Raw genomic sequence first — 19514 nt, forward strand, 5'->3', positions numbered from 1 at the left:
GAACCGCTGCAGATAAGGATCTGCAGAACGCCGCCTGCCTTTTGACCCATCTTTCTGAGGCCCCCGACCACTAGTGGACTTGCCCCCCACAGGACTGAACCCCGCCGGTAACAGCCCTATTATATTTGAATTTTAGATAAGCAGTGAATAGAATTCTAAGTGTAAATTTGTAACAACTATCACGTGGGATATACTTATATTCTGGGCTTCCCTCTCACTTTGGGGTGGCTGTGAAAATTAAGAGCTGTTGCTGGCAAGTATTTTCCTTGGTTGCTCCCCCAAATATACCCAATTCCTCAGAGCAAGAGGAGTTTTAGAGCCAGGCATGGTGGCGCATGCTTGTAATCCCAGCATTTGGGATGCTGAGACAGGAGGATTGTGTTTCATGGACAGCCTCAGCTACTGAGGCCCTTTGCAACACAGTAAAACCCTAGTTTTTTGTTTTGTTTTGTTTTGTTTTTTTGGTGTAGTACTGGGGATGGAACCCAGGGGCATTCTACCTCCAAGTTACTCCAAGTTTCATTATTTTGAAACACGGTCTCACTAAGTTGCAGAGGGCCTCACTGAGTAGCTGAGGATGGCCACGAACCTGCGATCCTCCTGTCTCAGCCTCCCAAGTAGTGGGATTACAAGCGTGCGCCACCACGCCTGGCTAAAACCCTGTTTTAAAATAAAGAATAAAAAATGGGACTGGAGCTGGGCGTGGTGGCGCACGCTTGTAATCCCCGCGCTTGGGAGGCGGAGACAAGAGGATCGCGCAAGTTCGAAGCCAGGCTTGCTGGCTTAAGAGACCCTGTTTCCAAAAATTAAAAAGTCTAAAATAGGTCTGGGAGTGTAGCCCAGAGGTAGAAGGACTTCCAGGAATCCCAGTACCACAAAAAAAGAAAAAAAAAATAGGACTGGGGATGCGGGGTGGGTGGGGCACTGAGTGCTTGCTCACCTGTGACACACGGATGCACTGCTGGGCTTCCACTTGGCAGAACTTGGACAGGTCTGGGTTGTGGTTCTTCCCATCTGGGTAGAGGTAGCTGAGGGAAAGAGGGAGCAGGTACTGAGGGGCCACTGGTACCTCCCACCCCCAGGGGCCCTATAGCTCCCTGTGATCCCCACTGCTGGCCTCCTCCTCCTCCTCCCCCTCTCCCTCTCTCTCCTTCTCCTGCATTCTATCTCTGAGCCACACCCCCAGCCCTATTTCATTTTTTATTTTGAAACAGGGTCTCACTAAGTTCCTGAGGCTGGCTGTGAATCTGTGATCCTCCCATCTCAGGCTCCTAAATATAGGGATTATAGACATGCACCACCACACCCGGTTCCCAGCCCGTCTTTGTTTTTATTTTTGTTGTTTGTTTGTTTGATTGTTTGTTTTCAGTACTAGGGATGGAACCCAGGGATATTCTACCTCTGAGCTACTCCCCCAACCCTATTTTTTATTTTGAAACAGAGTCTCACTGAGTTGCAAAGGACCTCACTAAGTAGCTGAGGCTGTCCGCAAACTGCAATCCTCCTGTTTCAGCTGCCCGAATGCTGGGATAATAAGTGTATGCCACCACACTCGGCTTCCAGCCCTTATTTATTTATTTATTTATTTATTTTTGTGGTATTGGGCATTGAACCCAAGGGCATTCTACCTCTGAACTATACCCCCAACCCCATTTTATTTTTTGTATTTATTTATTTATTTATTGTATTGGGAATTGAACCCAGGGGCATTTTACCCCCAGCCTAAATTTTTTTTTTAAATTTATTTTTTATTGGTGCAATGTATTCATACATCATAGTGGTATAAAGAAAATACTTTTGTAGACATACATGCACATATCGCCCAGTTAGCCCCTACCCAATCCCCACCCCATTCCCTCCCCATCCCTCCTTCCCATGCTTGGCTTAGTAGTTGACATCTAGTATTATAGCAATTTATACAATATTAACATTGATAATCTCACATAACAGTTTCATTTGTCTGGTACCAAACTCTTGATGACTTAAAGATAACATTTCAATATTTCTTTTTGCTTTCTTTCTTACCAGAGAATATTTTTTTCTTTTTTTTTTTTAGGTAAAACTATCATACATTTATTAATTTATTTTTCAGAAAAAATCTATCCTGATATGGAATATGGACTCTAGATACCCAAAACAATCTCAAAGAAGAACAAAGCTAGAAGATGTATATTTTCTGATTTCAAACCATATAAAGCTACAATAATTGAAACAGTGTAGTACTGTTCTAAAGGCAGATATATAAACCATTGGAGCTAAATTAAAAAAGCCTAGAGATAAATTCTTCCAAACATTGACAAGTTATTTTTGACAAGGTTTCCATGAAGTTTTGGTGGAGGAAATACTAGTCTTTTAACCAAATATTGTTGAACCCAGCCTAAATTTTTATTCAGTATTTTGAAACAGTGTCTCACTAAGTTGCAGAGGGCCTTACTAAGTAGCTGAGGCTGTCCTCCAGAGGCTGTCCTGGAACCTGGTATCCTCCTGTCTCAGCCTCCCAAGTACTAGGATTATAAGGCCCATGCCTGGCCTTATGTTTTATTTTGAAACAAGATTTCACTAAATTGCCAAATCTAACCTTGAACCTGCAATCCTCCTGCTTTAGCCTCCTAAGTACTGAAACTATAGGCTTTGCCATCTTGCTTGGCAAGATTGGTGTTTGTTATTTTGAATTGAACCTAGCCGAGTGGTAGTGCACGCTTGTAATCCCTGCGCTTGGGAGGCGGAGACAGGAGGGTCACACTGGTTCGAAGCCAGCCTCGCTTCCAAATAAAAATATAAGCCCCTGTTTCCAAATAAAAATATAAAATAGGTCTGGGAGTGTAGCCTGGAGGTAGAAGGGTTTCCAGGAACCCCAGTACCACCAAAAAAAAGAATTGAACCCAGGGGCATATACCTACCCCTAGTCCTATTTTCTCTCCTTCCTTCCTTCCTTCCTTCCTTCCTTCCTTTCTTCCTTCCTTCCTTCCTTTTTTTGTGGTACTGAGGATGGAACTCAGGGGCTTTTCTACTTCCAGGCTACACTCCCAGACCTATTTTATACTCTATTTGGAAACAGGGTCTCACTAAGTTGCTGAGAGCCTCACTAAGTGGCTGAGGCTGGTCTCGAACCTGCGTGATCCTCCTGTCTCAGCCTCCCAAGCGCGGGGATTACAAGCGTGCGCCACCACGCCTGGCTCACTTATTCCTTCTTTTGAAATAGGTTTTACTAAATTGTGGAGGACCTCACTAAGTAGCTGAAGCTGGCCGCGAACCTGCAATCTTTCTATTTTAGCCTCTAAGTATTGGGATTACAAGTGTGCACCACCATGCCCAGCGAACCCGGGGGTGTTGTACCTCTGAGCTACACTCCCAGATTTTTTTTTTTTTTTTAAAACAAGGTCTCCCTAAATTGCCGAGGCTGGCCTCAAACCTGTATGTGTGTATAATTCTGGAATCCAATTTATTTTAATAAATCTGACCTGAAGCCAGGCATGGTGGCACACACCTATACCCCAGTACTTGGGAGGCTGAGACAGGAGGGTCGCAGGTTAGAGGTGAACGTCAGCAACTAAGTAAGACCCTCAGTAACTTAGACCCTGTTTCAAAAGAGTAAAACAGGTTGGGATGTAGCTCAGAAGTAGAATGCTGTGGGTTCAACCGAGAGAGAGAGAGAGAGAGAGAGAGAGAGAGGGGGGGGGGAAACAAGAGAAGAGAAGAGAAGAGAGAGAAGAAAACTGGCTTGGAACCCAGGGCAGTACTGTGGGTAAAGGTTGCATGCTGAGCCTGACTGCTTGGCTTCAAATCCCAGTTCCTGCTGGGCGTGGTGGCGCACACTTGTAATCCCCGCGCTTGGGAGGCTGAGACAGGAGGACTGCACAGGTTCGAAGCCAGCCTCAGCTACTTAGCGAGGCTCTCAGCAACTTAGTGAGACCCTCTTTCCAAATAAAATATAAAATAGGTCTGGGAGTATAGCCCGGAGGTAGAAAGCCTCTGGGTTCCACCCCCAGTACCACCAAAAAAATTAAAAATAAAAAAATTAAAAAAAATCCCAGTTTCTCAGTTCAGCGCTATGTGACCTGGGTAAATGTCTCTGCCTCTTGGTGCCTGTGTCTTCAGCTGTGTGTCTATACGATAGATCAGTGTTCACAAACTCTGTGTTTGTGAATGATGTGTGGCCTTCGGGTTACACTGAGAGCATTTTAAGGTTGTTCACAGATGCATGCAGTGCATTGCAAAATTTGAGGCGCAGCCAGAACATGGCGGTGCACACCTGTAGTCCCAATACTCGGGAGGCTGAGAACAGGAGGACTGCAGGTTTGAGGACAGCCTCAGTAACTTAGCAAGACCCTGTTTCAAAATTTAAAAAAAAAATGGGTCTGGGGGTGTAGCTCAAAGGCAGTATTACCTGGATTCCATTCCTATACAAAAACAAACAAAAGAGTTGAGCTGCTGGAGGCTCACAGTCAGCTGAGGTGGAGCAGGGTAAGGCCATCTCTGGCTTCAGCTCTCCTCCCCGCTTTAAATGGGTCTTTCTTAGCCGGGCTTGGGAGGCTGAGTCAGGAGGATCGCAAGGGTTCGAAGCCAGCCTCAGCTACTCAGTGAGGCTTCCAGCAACTTAGTGAGACCCTGTTTCTAAATAAAATATAAAATAGGTCTGGGAGTATAGCCCGGAGGTAGAAAGCCTCTGGGTTCCACCCCCAGTACCACCAATAAACAAACAAATAAATAAATGGGTCTTTCTTGCAGTCTACCGAGTACCACCTTCTCCTCATTTTCATGTCTTCTGTTGCTTTTGCTGCTTTGAATGGCCCCAGACTGGTGCTAAGTCTATTTGCCAGAGCAGGCGGTGGCTGTGCTATGCCTTATCCAGAAACTTCACGTTAAATAAACTTCGTGTAGGCGGGGGTTAGATGCTATCAGCTATGGGGCCGTGTTAATGAGTCAACACTATGCGTTAAAGTGTCTCTAAACGAAACAGGGAATGTTACGCGGGGGTTGGTTGCCAAAAGTGTTGTGAGCATTTTTTTAGTCCTGGGGACTGAACCCAGGAGCATTTCACCTCTGAGTTACACCCCTAATCCTTTTTCTTTTTTGTTTTGAAACACAGTTTCAGCTGGGTTTGGGGGCCCAAGTTTGTAATCCCAGTACTTGGGAGGCTGAGACAGGAGGATTGCAGATTTGAAGCTAGCCTCAGTTACTTAGTGAGGATCTCCGCTACTTAGTGAGACCCTATTTCAAAATAAAGAATAAAAACTGGGCGTGGTGGCACACGCTTGTAATCCCTGCCTTGGGGAGGTTGAAAAAGGAGGATTCCCATTCCCGGCCAGCCTCAGCTACTTAGTGAGGCTCTTTGCAACTCAATAAGACCCTGTTTCAAAATAAAGAATAAAAAATATATATAGGGATGAGGGTATCACTCAGAGGTAGAATGCCCTTGGGTGCCATCCCCAATACCACAAAAATACATACATACATACATACATACATACATACATACAATAAAATAAATAAAGCCAGGCGTGGTGGCACACACTTGTAATCCCTGCACTTGGGAGATGGAGACAGGAGGATCACGCAGGTTCGAAGCCAGCCTCGCTGGCTTAAGAGACCCTGTTTCCAAATAAAAAATATAAAATAGAGTGGGGCGTGGTGGTACACGCTTATAATCCCAGCATTCGGAAGGCTGAGACTGGAGGACCATGGTTCGCGGACAGCCGCAGCTACTTAGTGACACCCTTTGCAACTCAGTGAGACCCGGTTTCAAAATAAAGAATAAAAAATAGGGCAGGGGGTGTAGCTCAGAGGTTGAATGCCCCTGGGTTTCATCCACAGACCTACAAAAAAAAAAAAAGTATAAAATAGGTCTGGGAGTGTAGCCCTGAGGTAGAAGGGTTTCCAGGAACCCCAGTTCCAAAAATAAATAAATAAATAAATAAATAAATAAATAAATAAATAAATAAATAAGGCTAGGGGAAATCCCGCCATTTGGGAGGCTGAGACCAGAGGATCATGGTTTGCGGACAGCCTCAGCTACTTAGTGAGGCCCTCTGGAACTTAGTGAGACTCTGTTTCAAAATAAAGAATAAAAAGCAGGGCAGGGGGTGTAGCTCAGAGGTAGAATGCCCCTGGGTTCAATCCCCAAACCTGCAAAAAAAAAAAAAAAAGAAAAAAGATAAAAGATAAAAAGGAAAGAAAGAAAGAAAGAAAGAGAGAAAGAAAGAAAGAAAGAAAGAAAAGAAATCAGGGTAGGGATGTAGCTTGGAGGCAGAAGCCTCTGGGTTCAACCCCCAGTACCAAAAGTACCAAAAAAAAAAGTGTGCACCATTGAAGGGCTTATCTATGTATCACTATATATCTATCATCTATCCCATATCATATTGGCCATGTGGATATGACTGATAAAAAGCTTCTGTGTAGCTGGGCGTGGTTGCACACACTTGTAACCCCAGTACTTGGGAGGCTGAGGCAGGAGGACAGCCTCGACAATATAGCGAGACTCTTAACAATCTAGTGAGACCCTGTTTCAAATTAAAAAGTAAAATAGAGCTAGGGTGTGCTCAGAGGTAGAATTCCCCTGGGTTCAGTCCTGAATAACACACACACACACACACACACACACACACACACACACACACACACACACACACAGCTCTGGTCATGGTTCAGCTCTGCCTGAGATTCTGTGCTAGAGTGCTTGCTAGCATGCATGAGGCCCAAGTCCCATTCCCAACACCACAAAAACAAGAAAGCTCTAGTTAAAAGTCAAACTCCCAGACGGGCGAGGTGGCGCACGTTTGTAATCCCAGCATTTGGGAGGCTGAAACTAGAGGATCGCGGTTCGCGGACAGCCTCAGCTACTTAGTGAGGCCCTCTGCAACTTAGTGAGACCCTGTTTCAAAATAAAGAATAAAAAAATAGGGCAGGGGATGTGGCTCGGAGGTTTCAAATGCCCCTGGGTTCCATCCCCAGACCCGCAAAAAAAAAAAAAAAAAAAAAAAAAAAAAGTCAAACTCCCATTCAAGTACTAATCAGGACCAACAGTGCTTAACTACTGAGATCAAAAAAGATTGGGCGCGTTCAGGGTGGAATGGCCGTAAATTGGTCACTTTCCTTTTATGCCCAAGGAGCTAAAAATAAAAAGCATTTGGAAACATACAAAATACTCCATCCTTGCTGTGAAAATTTTCTTTCTCAGCCGGTGGCGGTTGGAAACAAGTGTTTTTCAGGAGCAGATTTACGTCTTGGGTCTATTTTCCTGATTGTTATGGCCGTTTGGACATGCATGTGCTCAGTCCTGAGGCAGAGTCATGACGTGGTTTTCTTGTTATGCAGGAAACAATTGTTGTAAGTTTTTGATTCTTCTCTTGTAACAGGGCCTCATACACAGGCTGAATGAAACTTCCCAATGGTATTTTGATAGCTACCAGAGTGTGTCTGTGTGTGGGTTGTGCCCCTTCTTTTAAGAACAATGTTGTATTATGCTCATTTGGATAAGATGTGATATGACAACTGATTTAAATAAAATATTTGCTTCACTTGATTAAAAAAAAAGCCAAACTCCCAAACCAAAGCTCTCCTCCCCCTCCTCCTTCCTAGAGCAGCTTCCCGTAAGGAAATGGGGGTGGGGTGAGGTGGGGCCGGGAGCCAAGGTTACTAGGTGGAAAACACCAGTCTCACCGCTTGTGCAGTTCTTTCTGCCTTACCAGTCTAGATTCTAGAACAGAACAGGGTCTAATACCTAGAAGCAAACGCTCCTGAGCCGGGTTCAAGGTACACGCCTCCTGGGCTCTGTCCTGCTAGCCCCTTAGGAGGCTGCTTTGTGTGAACTTGAGAGGGAGCCCTTCCTCTGGACCCTCGACTACCACCTTCTGGAGAACGTCAGTATTGCAGACTGCTGACGTCCCTGGACCCTGTGTAAACCTCCCACCTGAGCAAAATGTGTGATTTAATTAATTAATTAACTAATTAATTATCTGTGTGTGTGTGTGTGTGTGTGTGTGTGTGTGTGTGTGTGTGTGTTACTGGGGATGGAACCCAGGGGTATTCTATCTCTGAGCTACACCCCAGCCCTAGCCCTATTTTATTTTATTTTTTTAAGTTTTGAAACAGGGTCTCATTAGGTTGCCGAGAGTCTTGCTAAGTTGCTGAGGCTGGCCTTGAGCCTGTGATCCTTCTGTCTCAGATTCCCAAGTACTGGGATTACTGGTGTGAGCCACCATACCCGGCTTCAAAATGCATGATTTCTAAGCCAGGTGTGGTGGCACACGCTTGTAATCCCATCATTTGGGAAGCTGAGACAGGAGGACTGCGGAGGTTTGAAGGCAGCCTCAGCTACTTAGTGAAGCCCTTTACAATTCAGTGGGACCCTGTTTCAAAATAAAGAATAAAAAAAAAATGGGGTGTTGCTCAGAGGTAGAATGCCCCTGGGTTCTATCTCTAGTCCTGCAAGAGAAAAAAAAAAAAAAAAAGCATGGACTTTGCTGCCACCCCATTGGGAGCGGGATGAAGACTCACATGCCGTCCTTCTGCCCTTTCAGGAGCACCTGGAACAGGGGTCTGTTCAGCGGGATGGTCTGCAGGATGCTCCCCTCTGCGTTCACGTAGCCGATGACCCACTGGCCCAGGCGAGTACAGCTGGGCCGGAAGATGTAGCTGGAGGGAGAAGAAGGAGTCATCATTGGTCATTTGTCCATCCTGGGAATGCCCAGCCCCCCACCCTGTTGGTGATCCAGATGTCTAAGTCTTTACCTCGGCCTCACATCTGTTAAGTGAGGTGCTAGATCCCTACCTCCCCCTACAGGTTTTTTTTTTTTTTTTCTTTCGCAAGTCTGAGGATAGAACCCAGGGACATTCTACCTCCGAGCTACACTTCCAGACCTATTTTTATATTTTTATTTGGAAACGGGTCTCCTAAGCCAGCGCGGCTAGCTTCGAACCTGCGCGATCCTCCTGTCCCCGCCTCCCAAGTGCGGGGATTACAAGCGTGCGCCACCACGCCCGGCTAGTCTTTATTTTTGAAACAGGATCTCACTAGGTTGCGGAGGGCCTCACTAAATCGCTGAGGCTGTCTGCGAGCCGTGATCCTCTGGTCTCAGCCTCCCGAATGCTGGGATTACAAGTGTGCGCCACCACACCTGGCATGGGGTTCAGTTGCTTTGACCTGTGTGGCTCCTCTTAACATGGCTCTATTTAGAGAGCTTGCTCTCCTTTGCTGACCTTGGCCACAGCAATCGAGTTAGTCCTGGGGCTTTTGCTTCAACTCTCAGATCAAGGTGCCCCGTTCCACAGGGGTTGCTAGGCTGCCGGGATGGGTAGCTGTAGCTTCTAGAAGCCATTTAACACCATGAGGAGAGACCATGTCTGAGAATGAAGCTAACTCAGAGGGAAGTAGAGACAAGGTATGAATGGAAACTGATCCCTGACCAGGACTTGAACATCTGGACCCAGCTGTGCCTGAAACCCAAACCCTGGTCTTCTCGATTATAGGAGTTACACATTCCTTTTTCTTTTCCTTCTTGTTTTAAACAAGGCCTTACAGCTGGGCATGGTGACACACACCTGTAATCCCAGTACTTGGGAGGCTGAGACAGGACGATCACAGGTTGGTGGCCAGCCTCAGCAAGTAGTGAGACCGTCAGCAACTCAGGAAGACCCTGTTTCAAAACAAAAAAATAAGCCAGGCATGGTGGTGCATGCTTGTTATCCTAGTGCTTGGGAGGCTGAGACAGGAGGATCACAGGTTCACAGTCAGCCTCAGCTACTTAGTGAGGCCCTCTGCAACTCATTGAGACCCTGTTTCAAAATAAAGAATAAAAAATAGGGCAGGGGGTGTAGCTCGGAGGTCAAATGCTCCTGGGTTCTAGCCCCAGACTCGCAAAAAAAAAAAAAAAAAAAAGGCTGAGGGTGTAGCTTGGAGGTAGAATGCTCCTGGGTTTAATCCCCAGTATTGCAGCAGCAGTAGCAACAACAACAACAACAAACAAACAAAAACACAACAAAACAAAACAAAAAAAGCAGAGCTGGGGGTGTAGCCCAGAGGCAGAATACTCCTGGGTTCAATTCCCAGTATCACTCACAAACACACACACAAAAAAAAAAAAGAAAGAAAAAGAAAGAAGAAAGAAGGGAAGAAAGGAAAAGAAAAAGAAAAAAGAAACAAAATCTTGGCCTGGTGTGGTGGTGCAATCCCTGGGTTTGTAATCCCTGCGCTTGGGAGGCGGAAACAGGAGGATCACGTAGGTTCGAACCCTGTTTCCAAATAAAAGTATAAAAATAGGTCTGGGAGTGTAGCCCAGGGAAGAGTTTCCAGGAACTCCAGTACCACCAAAAAAAGAAGAAGAAGGAGGAGGAGAAGGAGAAGAAGAAGAAGAAGAAGAAGAAGAAGAAGAAGAAGAAGAAGAAGAAGAAGAAGAAGAAGAAGAAGAAGAAATAAAAGAAAAAATAAACAAGATCTTGCTAAGTTTAACGCACTGGCCTTGAACTGTGATCCTCCTGTCTCAGCCTCCCAAGAACTGAGATTACAGGCATGTCATCATGCCTGGTTACTTCATTCCTTTCTCTTTCCCATCACCACCACCACCAGCAGCATCACCAACACCATCATCATCATCATATTGGTAATGGGGATTGAACGCAGGGCATTCTACCTCCGAACTCCATCCCCAGCCCTATTTTTATTTTTTGTTCTGAAACAAGGTCTTGTAGATTGATGAGAGTCTCACTATTCACTGAGGCTGTCAGGGCCTCACTAAGTTGCTGAGGCTGGTCCCAAACCTGCAATCCTCCTGTCTTAGCCTCCCAAATGTCGAGATTACAGGTGTGTGCCACCAGGCCTGGCTGCACTCAGCTTCCTACCTAGGAGTTCTTGACTCTCTGGCCTCCAGGGCACCTCAGCTTTACTCTCTGAGGATGGCTGCGCTCCCACCACATGCCCACCTGAGCCCTGCAGCCTCATCGTGCAGAGGCCAGGCCTTACCTGCCTGGCTTGTCCCTGTAGGCCTGCAGGCATTCTTGCATCTCATCATAGGTGAGAAAGGCCATGTATCCCGGATGGTTGACTGCCAGGAGCTGCCAGTTCTGGAGCAGTGTCGACCATGGCTGGAAAGGAGAGGGCTACAATGAAGGACGAGGCAAGGATACAGCCGAGCATCCCTAGCACCTTCCAGGGTCTTAGCACCAGGCCACCTGGCTCACACCCCAGCACTGCTCATCTACACAGGAGGCCCAGACTTCCCTTCTCCAGGACTCAGGAGTCCAGCCCCAGCCCTCCTCCCTCAGACCCAGAGGCCCAGGCCCAGCCCTCCTCCCTCAGACCCAGGGGTCAAGGCCCAGCCCTCCTCCCTCAGACCCAGAGGCCCAGGCCCAGCCTGCCTCCATCAGACCCAGTGGCCCAGGCCCAGCCCTCCTCCCTCAGACTCAGAGGCCCAGGCCCAGCCTGCCTCCATCAGACCCAGAGGCCCAGGCCCAGCCTGCCTCCATCAGACCCAGTGGCCCAGGCCCAGCCCTCCTCCCTCAGACCCAGGGGTCCAGGCCTCCGACCTGACCTTGTCTGACCTGGAAGAGCCTGGTGAAGACATCAAACTCAAAGATGGATACGTGGCCATTGCAGGTGAGGTCCATGGTGGAGAGCAGAGCCTGGGCTTCAGGGCCTGGTCCCACGGGGTGGCGGGTGCACAGGAGTGACTTGAACTCCTCCCAGGGCAGCACGCACCTGCGAGCGAAGGGCGGAGATGCAGTGGAGCCTGGTGGGTGGGGAGGGAGGTGGCCTGTGTCTGCTCCTGGTCCCTGGTTGGGCAGGCCAGACTCTGGGGTGGGGTTGCGGGTTGGGCATGCACTCACCGGGTCCCGCAGCGCTGTCTCCAGAAGGTGTGGGCCAGCTCCTTGGTGAGATGGTATGTGTGTCCACAGTACTTTCCTTCAGGGAAGAGCGCGCTCAGCTCTGAGTACATGTGGCTGAAGATGAGGGCTAGCTTGGCCAGCTGTTGCCTGCAGGCATGAGCTATGTATGAGTGCGTGGCTGGACCTTGGTTGGGCTCTCACTGACACCCCCGTTCTGGAATCCCCACAGGGAAAGACCCCTAGACTGTCTCTAATATATAAGTGCAGGGTCAGGAGTTCATCCCAGGAGCAAGGCACCATGGTGCCCACCTGTAACTTCTGTGCTCAGGCGGCTGAGACAGGGGGACTGCAGGTTCCAGGCCAGCCTCAACAAGTTAGGGAGGCTCTCAGCATCTTAGTGAGATCGTGTTTCAAAGTAAAACATAAAGCAGGGCATGGTGGCACATACTTGTAATCCCAGCATTTGGGAAGCTGAGACAGGAGGATCAAGGTTCGAGGACAGCCTCAGCTATTAGTGAGGCCCTTTGCAACTCAGTGAGACCCTGTTTCAAAATAAAAAATAAAAAATAGGGCTGAGGGGTATAGCTTAAGGGTAGAATGCCCTAGGTTCCATTCCCAGTATCGCAAACAAAAACAAAAAGAAGTAAAACATAAAACAGGCCGTCACTGCTGGGAGTGGTGGTGCACACTTGTAATCCCAGCATTTAGGAGGCTGAGACAGGAGGATCGTGGTTCCCAGATAGCCTCAGCTACTTAGTGAGGCCCTTTGCAACTCAATGAGACTCTGTTTCAAAATAAAGAATAAAATAGGGCTGGGGTTGTAGCTTGGAGTTACAATGCCCCTGCGTTCCACCCCAAGTACCACAAACAAACAAACAAACAAACAAATAAAACTTGTCATTCTGGTCTTCAATTTCCCCATCTGTAAAGAAAGTATAGAAGCTGCCCATCTCTGTATCAGCTATCAGTCAGCAGTATGGGGACCCCCGAAGCCCACAGAGGCCGAAGAAGCCTAGCTTAGCTGGACGATGGGGACAACCTGCCAGAGCCGCAGTGTCACTCTCCTCCACCTGGGGTAGGGGTTTTTGTGGGTCGGGCCGGGTCTTCCCTCCTGCTGCCAGCTGCCTCCCCGGGAGGTCAAGCTGGCATTTGGGTGGCTCTGGCATTTATTAGCTGAGAGACTGTTGGTAAACTTCTTTCTTTTTCCTAAGTCTCAGTTTCTTAACTGTGAAATGGGGTCGGGGGGAGTATAGATCTTGCCTCACAGCAGGGGTAATGACTTGTAAGTCTTATAAACACAGAAAATGCATAGTGCAGCCTGGCGCCATAGCGTGCATCTATCACAGTACTCGGGAGGCCAAGAGAGGAGGCCCTCAGGTTTGAGAACCTGTTTTAGGGTCTCACTAAGTTTCAGAGGGCCTCATTAAGTAGCTGAGGCTGGCCACCAACCTGTGATCCTTTGGTCTCAGCCTCCCAAGTACTAGGATTACAAGCATGCACCACCACGGCTGGCTGATTCTGGACAGTTTCTTTCTTTCTTTTTTTTTTTTTCTGGGGGTGGAACCCAGGGACATTCACCTCCGAGCTACACCCCCTGCCCTATTTTTTATTCTTTATTTTGAAACCAGGTCTCACTGAGTTGCAGAGGCCCTCACTAAGTAGCTGAGGCTGGCTGCGAACCGCGATCCTCCTCTCAGCCTCCCGAATGCTGGGATTACAAGCGTGCGCCACCACGCCCGGCTTCTGGACAGTTTCTAGCAACCTCTCTTCCGGGGATTCCGGGATATAGTGTGGTGGCCACTATCCACACAAGGCTGATCCAGGCTGAGATGCGCTTTGCATGCGAAATACACAGCAGGTTGCAGAAATTTAGGACGAAAGAAAACTTTAAAACACTATGAGATCCAGGTGTGGCGGTACACGCTTGTAATCCTAATACTTGGGAGACTAAACAGGAGGACTGCAGGTTCATGGCTCAAATAGTACTTTATATGAGCTTTTTTTTTTGGCACGGTATAAATTGATAATGAATTTTGCAGAAATCCAACTCTCCTTTATATCAAGGAAAGACGATCTGGTTCTCCTTCATAGTAGTTTTAAGTTCTGACTAGGAGATTCTGCCTTCCAGAATAGTACTGCCTTAGTAAATACATGTGTTTTCATTACGTATGGAATATCTAATGAATAATATATTAATAAATATATTTATAATATATTTTGAAAAATATTCCTTTGGTCACTGTTATATAACATAATTTGGGCCTTACAGTGATTTAAAATATATGGGTAGGCCAGGTGGGGTGGCGCACGCTTGTAATCTTGCGCTTGGGAGGTGGAGACAGGAAGATGGTGCTGGTTCGAAGCCAGCCTTGCTGGCTTAAGAGACCCTGTTTCCAAATTTTAAAAATATATAAAATAAAGCTGGGCATGGTGGCACATGCTTGTAATCCCCATGCTTGGGAGGCGGAGACAGGAGGATCGCGCAGGTTTGAAGCCAGCCTCAATGGCTTAAGAGACCTTGTTTCCAAATAAAAAGTATAAAATAGGTCTGGGAGTGTAGCCCGGAGGTAGAAGGGTTTCCAGAAACCTCAGTACCACCACCAAAAAAAAAAAAAATTATATATATATATATATATGGAGGTTGGTAAACTATGCATTGCATTTCATTTCCAGGCGAATTAAGGAGACATCACAAAATATGTTCAAAATATGTTCAGATATGAGCCGGGTGTGGTGGCACATACCTGTAATCTCAGTACTTGGGAGGCTAAGACAGGTAGATCGTGGGTTCAAAGGGCAGCCTCAGTAACTTAGTGAGGCTCCCAGCAATTTATACGCTATTTTCAAATAAAAAATGAAATTGCTCTAGGTGTGTGCCGTGGAAGGTAGAATGACCCCTTGGTTCAATCCCCAGGACCAAAAAAAAAAAAAAAAAAAAAAAGAGGCATGAGCCTGAAGAGTGGAGACCAGCTGGTAGAGAGTTTTCCTGGGCTCCAGGCTCCACACCTCGTCTGCTGGTCCCTCAGCGGCCTTTCCCCCGAGTTCAGAGTGGCAGAGTACACAGGCAGGTCCAAGGTCCTCAGCCACCTGCTCTCCAGGAACTGAGGGGGTTGCCCTGCAAGAGGCCAGTCTTCACCTGGTGGGCAGGCTCTTCAGGAGCACCCTGCCCTCCTCAGCAGGAGCCCCTGGGCTCCCCACATTTCCAGGGGAAAGGGCCCTGGGTTATGGGACACGGGGAACATGGCTTTGAGATGATCCAGAAAGGGAAAAGTGGGGGTGAGGGAGCTGAGCGCATAGGTACCCAAGGAAGGAAAAAAACCTATGGGTCTTGGTTCAGTTTTCCTGGATCTGAGGGAGAGGGGGCCTGGACCCTGGGTCTGAGGGAGGAGCCTGGGTGGGGGCCTGGACTCCTAGGTCTGAAGGAGGAGGCTGGGTGGGGGTCTGGACCCCAAGGTGTGAAGGAGGAGGTTGGGTGGGGGTCTGCACCCCTAGGTGTGAAGGAGGAGGCTGGGTGGGGGTCTGCACCCCTAGGTGTGAAGGAGGCTGGGTGGGGGTCTGGACCCTGGGTCTGAGGGATGAGGTTGGTTGGGGGTCTGAAGCCTGGGTCTGAAGGAGGAGGCTGGGTGGGGGTCTGCACCCCTAGGTCTGAAGGAGGAGGCTGGGTGGGGGTCTGGACCCTGGGTCTGAGGGATGAGGTTGGTTGGGGGTCTGAAGCCTGGGTCTGAAGGAGGAGGCTGGGTGGGGGTCTGCACCCCTAGGTCTGAAGGAGGAGGCTGGGTGGGGGTCTGGACCCTGGGTCTGAGGGATGAGGTTGGTTGGGGGTCTGAAGCCTGGGTCTGAAGGAGGAGGCTGGGTGGGGGGTCTAGACCCTGCTTCTGAGGGATGAGGTTGGTTGGGGGTCTGAGGGAGGAGGCTGGGTGGGGGCCTGGACTCCTAGGTCTGAAGGAGGAGGCTGGGTGGGGGTCTGGACCCCTAGGTCTGAAGGAGGAGGCTGGGTGGGGGTCTGGACCCTGGTTCTGAGGGATGAGGTTGGTCGGGGTCTGAAGCCTGGGTCTGAGGGAGGAGCCTGGGTGGGGGTCTGGACCCCTAGGTGTGAAGGAGGAGGCTGGGTGGGGGTCTGGACCCTGGTTCTGAGGGATGAGGTTGGTTGGGGGTCTGAAGCCTGGGTCTGAGGATGGAGGCTGGGTGGGGTCTGCACCCCTAGGTCTGAAGGAGGAGGCTGGGTGGGGTCTGCACCCCTAGGTCTGAAGGAGGAGGCTGGGTGGGGGTCTGGACCCTGGGTCTGAGGGAGGAGCCTGAGGTTTGCGGGGAAGGGTCCTGGCAGGGGGCGCGGCATCCGCTCACCTGAGTCGGGAGCCCTCCCGGAAGTGCTCGTCGCCGGCATCTCTCGGGTCCCGGGCTGGCAGCAGCTCCAGTACCTGCCTACTCTTGGCTTCCAGGTTGGCCAGGTAGATCTGGAGGAAGTCCCCCGCGCCACCGGGGCCCTGGGGGTCGCCTCCGCCGGCCTTGCGCCGGGCTTTGGCCACCTCCCCGAGCAGCTGCGCCGTGCGAGGCAGCAGGTCCCTCAGCGAGGGGGGCCTGGGGGTCAGCCGGGGGTCCCCGCATTGCTCCTCCAGACGCTGCAGGAGGCTCAGCGCCCGGCCAAACGCCTGCGGCTCGCTCCACTGCCGCCCCCGCGGGGCCGCCGCCATGGGTCCCTGGAGCCGCGGACGGCTGGGTGCGGCGGGGCGCGGCGGCCCAGGGTGGGGGCGGCGCGGGCTCCGCGAACCCCGCGCGGACTGGAGCTACCTGGGCTCCCGGGGGCGGGGCCGGGCGACGCCACGCCCCCTGGAGGCGGGTTTGGCTTGCGATTTCCATAGACGGCAGGCGGGGCGGCAGGTGCGGAGGCAGGTAGGCGGCGGTCCCGCGGGGCGGGCTTCGGGGACTTTCGCTGCCCGCTCAGCTCGCCGAGCCCTGCGGGGAGTGGGTCTTGGCCGCGGGACTCCCGAGGGGTGGCCGAAGGTCCGCTCCTTGGTTGATGTCGTGGGGACGAGCACAGGAGCAGAGCCGCCCCATACAGATCGCGGGGAGCTCGCGCAATCCCTGTCCCCCCCCGAGGGGAGGCGCGGGGCGACCTGGCCTCAGGGTCTCCACGGCGGGGGCCCGCGGGAAATTAGGCTGGACTTTAGAGACCACATTTCCAAAGGGGGCTGACCCCTGCGTCCCGAAGTGATGAGGAATTCAAAAACTTGCCGGAGGGTTCTTGCTAGCACACACCCGCAATCCCAGTTTTAGAGGATTATATGTAGGCCGAGACAGAAGGATCGCAGGTTCGAGGCCATTCTCAGCAACTTTTGTTTCAAAAAAAAAAAAAAAAAAAGCCGGGCGTGGTGGCGCACGCTTGTAAACCCAACATTTGGGATGCTGAGACAGGAGGATCACAGTTCGAGGACAGCCTCTGCTACTTAGTGAGGCCCTCTGCAACTCAGTGTGACCCTGTTTTAAAATAAAGAATAAGCCGGGCGTGGTGGCGCACGCTTGTAATCCCCGCGCTTGGGAGGCTGAGACAGGAGGATCCCACGGGTTCGAAGCCAGCCTCAGCTACTTAGTGAGGCTCTCAGCAACTTAGTGAGACCCTGTTTCCAAAAAAAAAAAAAGAATAAAAAGTAGGACTGGGAGTATAGCCCGGAGGTAGAAAGCCTCTGGGTTCCACCCCCAGTACCACCAAAAAAAAAAGAATAAAAAGTAGGGCTGGGGGTGTAGCTCGGATGTAGAATGCCCCTGGGTTCCATCCCCAGTACCGCGAAAGAAAGAGAGAAAGAAAGAAAGAAAGAGAGAAAGAAAGAAAGAGAGAGAGAAAGAAAGAAAGAAAGAAAGAAAGAAAGAAAGAAAGAAAGAAAGAAAGAAAGAAGGAAAGAAAGTTAGTTGAGGGCTGTAGCTTGCGGGGCTGGCGGGGCATGGTTTCCCCTCAACCGGCAGAACTCAGCTCAGCCCTGCTGCGCGCGGGCTGGCCACCCGATGGCGCTGTGGGCCCTTGCCCCCCCACCCCACCCCGCAGGCATTCGGGCCACGCCCCAGGAGACTAGGACAAATCTCTTTCTTTCTTTCTTTCTTTCTTTCTTTCTTTCTTTCTTTCTTTCTTTCTTTCTTTCTTTCTTTCTTTCCTTCTTTCTCTTTCCTTCCTTTTTTCCTCCTTTCTTTTCATTTTCTTTCTTTTTTCTTTTTTCTCTCTCTTCCTTCTAGGGAATTGAGCCCAGGGGCATTCTACCTCCTAGCTACACTCCCAACCTTATTTTATTTATTTATTTTTTTATTTTATTTTATTTTATTTTATTTTATTTTATTTTATTTTTGTGATACTGGGGGTGGAACCCAGGAGCTTTTTTTTTTTTTTTTGACCTCCAGGCTATACCCCCAGCCCTATTTTATAATTTATTTGGAAACAGGGTCTCACTAAGTTGCTGAGAGCCTCACTAAGTAGCTGAGGCTGGCTTCGAACCTTGTGAGATCCTCCTGTCTCAGTCTCCCAAGCGCTGGGATTACAAGCGTGCGCCACCACGCTGGGCTTATTTTTATTTTGAAACAGGGTCTCAGCAGGTTGATGAGAGTCTCACTACTTGCTGAGGCTGTCCTAGAACTTGTGGTCTTCCCATCTCAGCCTTGGAGTACTGGGATGATAGGCATGCATCACTGCACCTGTCTTCTTTCTTACTTCCCTTTCTTTTTTTCTTTCTTTGGTGTCAGGGATGGAACCCAGGGCTTTGTTCTTATACTGAGCTACACCTCCAGCCTCAGGCTAACTTCTGCTCACAAACACTATATGCACATACCTGGAGAGTTTCAAATTAAGAGAATAATAGCAAAAGCTATTATTACTCTGCTCAGAAGTCCCCTCCTCTGCCCCTACCAAACCCACTTTTTTTTTTTTTTGGTACTGGGGATTGGACCCAGAGCCATTCTACCTCCAAATTATACCCCCAGTCCAGTTTTTTTGGGGTGTGTGATAGGGATGGAACCCAGGGGCATTCTACTTTTGAGCTACACCCCCAGCCCTATTTTTTATTCTTGATTTTGAGACAGGGTCTCACTTAGGCCGGGCGTGGTGGTGCACGCTCGTAATCCCTGCGCTTGGGAGGCGGAGACAGGAGGATCACGCAGGTTCGAAGCCAGCCGCGCTGTCTTAAGAGACCCTGTTTCCAAAAATAATATAGGTCTGGGAGTGTAGCCCGGAGGTAGAAGGGCTTCCAGGAACCCCATTACCACCAAAAAAAGAAAAGAAAAAGAAAAAAAAGAAACAGGAGGCCCTTGCTAAATTGAGGAAGCTGGCTTTGAATCTGTGATCCTCCTGTCTCAGCCTCCCAAAGCAGCAAAGATTTATTCTTTGCTAGGTTGTGTGTGACAGACTCCATAAACATTTGCTCACTGAATTCTCAAAAACACCTCGAAGTGGGAGAGGAAGGGGCTCCTATGAGAAATGAGTGCCCTGATAACACCGGACCCCTCCTCAGCCTCACCCTAGTCTCACAGAGCCAGAGAATCTTTTTTTTTTTTTTTTTTTTTTTGGCATTGGGGATTGAACCTAGGGGCATTCTACCTCCAAGCTATACCCACAACCCTATTTTGTTTTTTATTTAGAAATGATCTCACACTGGGTTTGGTCACGCATGCTTATAATCCCAGCATTCGGGAGGCTGAGACAGGAGGATCATGGTTCG

General features: G+C 49.4%; 1 protein-coding gene across 1 annotated transcript in view; it reads right to left on the minus strand.

Moving 5' to 3' along the window:
• CBLC (Cbl proto-oncogene C) overlaps positions 1-16511 on the minus strand; it is a gene marked incomplete at both ends in the record, with an annotated part of 36092 nt that extends 19581 nt beyond the window's left edge. Inside the window, 6 exons of the mRNA XM_080703621.1 lie at positions 941-1028; positions 8497-8634; positions 10958-11079; positions 11536-11692; positions 11821-11967; positions 16165-16511. Coding sequence (XP_080559747.1) covers positions 941-1028; positions 8497-8634; positions 10958-11079; positions 11536-11692; positions 11821-11967; positions 16165-16511 — 999 coding nt within the window. The remainder of the gene's footprint in view (positions 1-940; positions 1029-8496; positions 8635-10957; positions 11080-11535; positions 11693-11820; positions 11968-16164) is intronic.
• Between the last annotated feature and the right edge of the window lie 3003 nt (positions 16512-19514).

The sequence above is a fragment of the Muscardinus avellanarius genome (assembly GCF_963383645.1).
Source record: "Muscardinus avellanarius genome assembly, chromosome: 10".
Lineage (NCBI taxonomy): Eukaryota > Metazoa > Chordata > Mammalia > Rodentia > Gliridae > Muscardinus > Muscardinus avellanarius.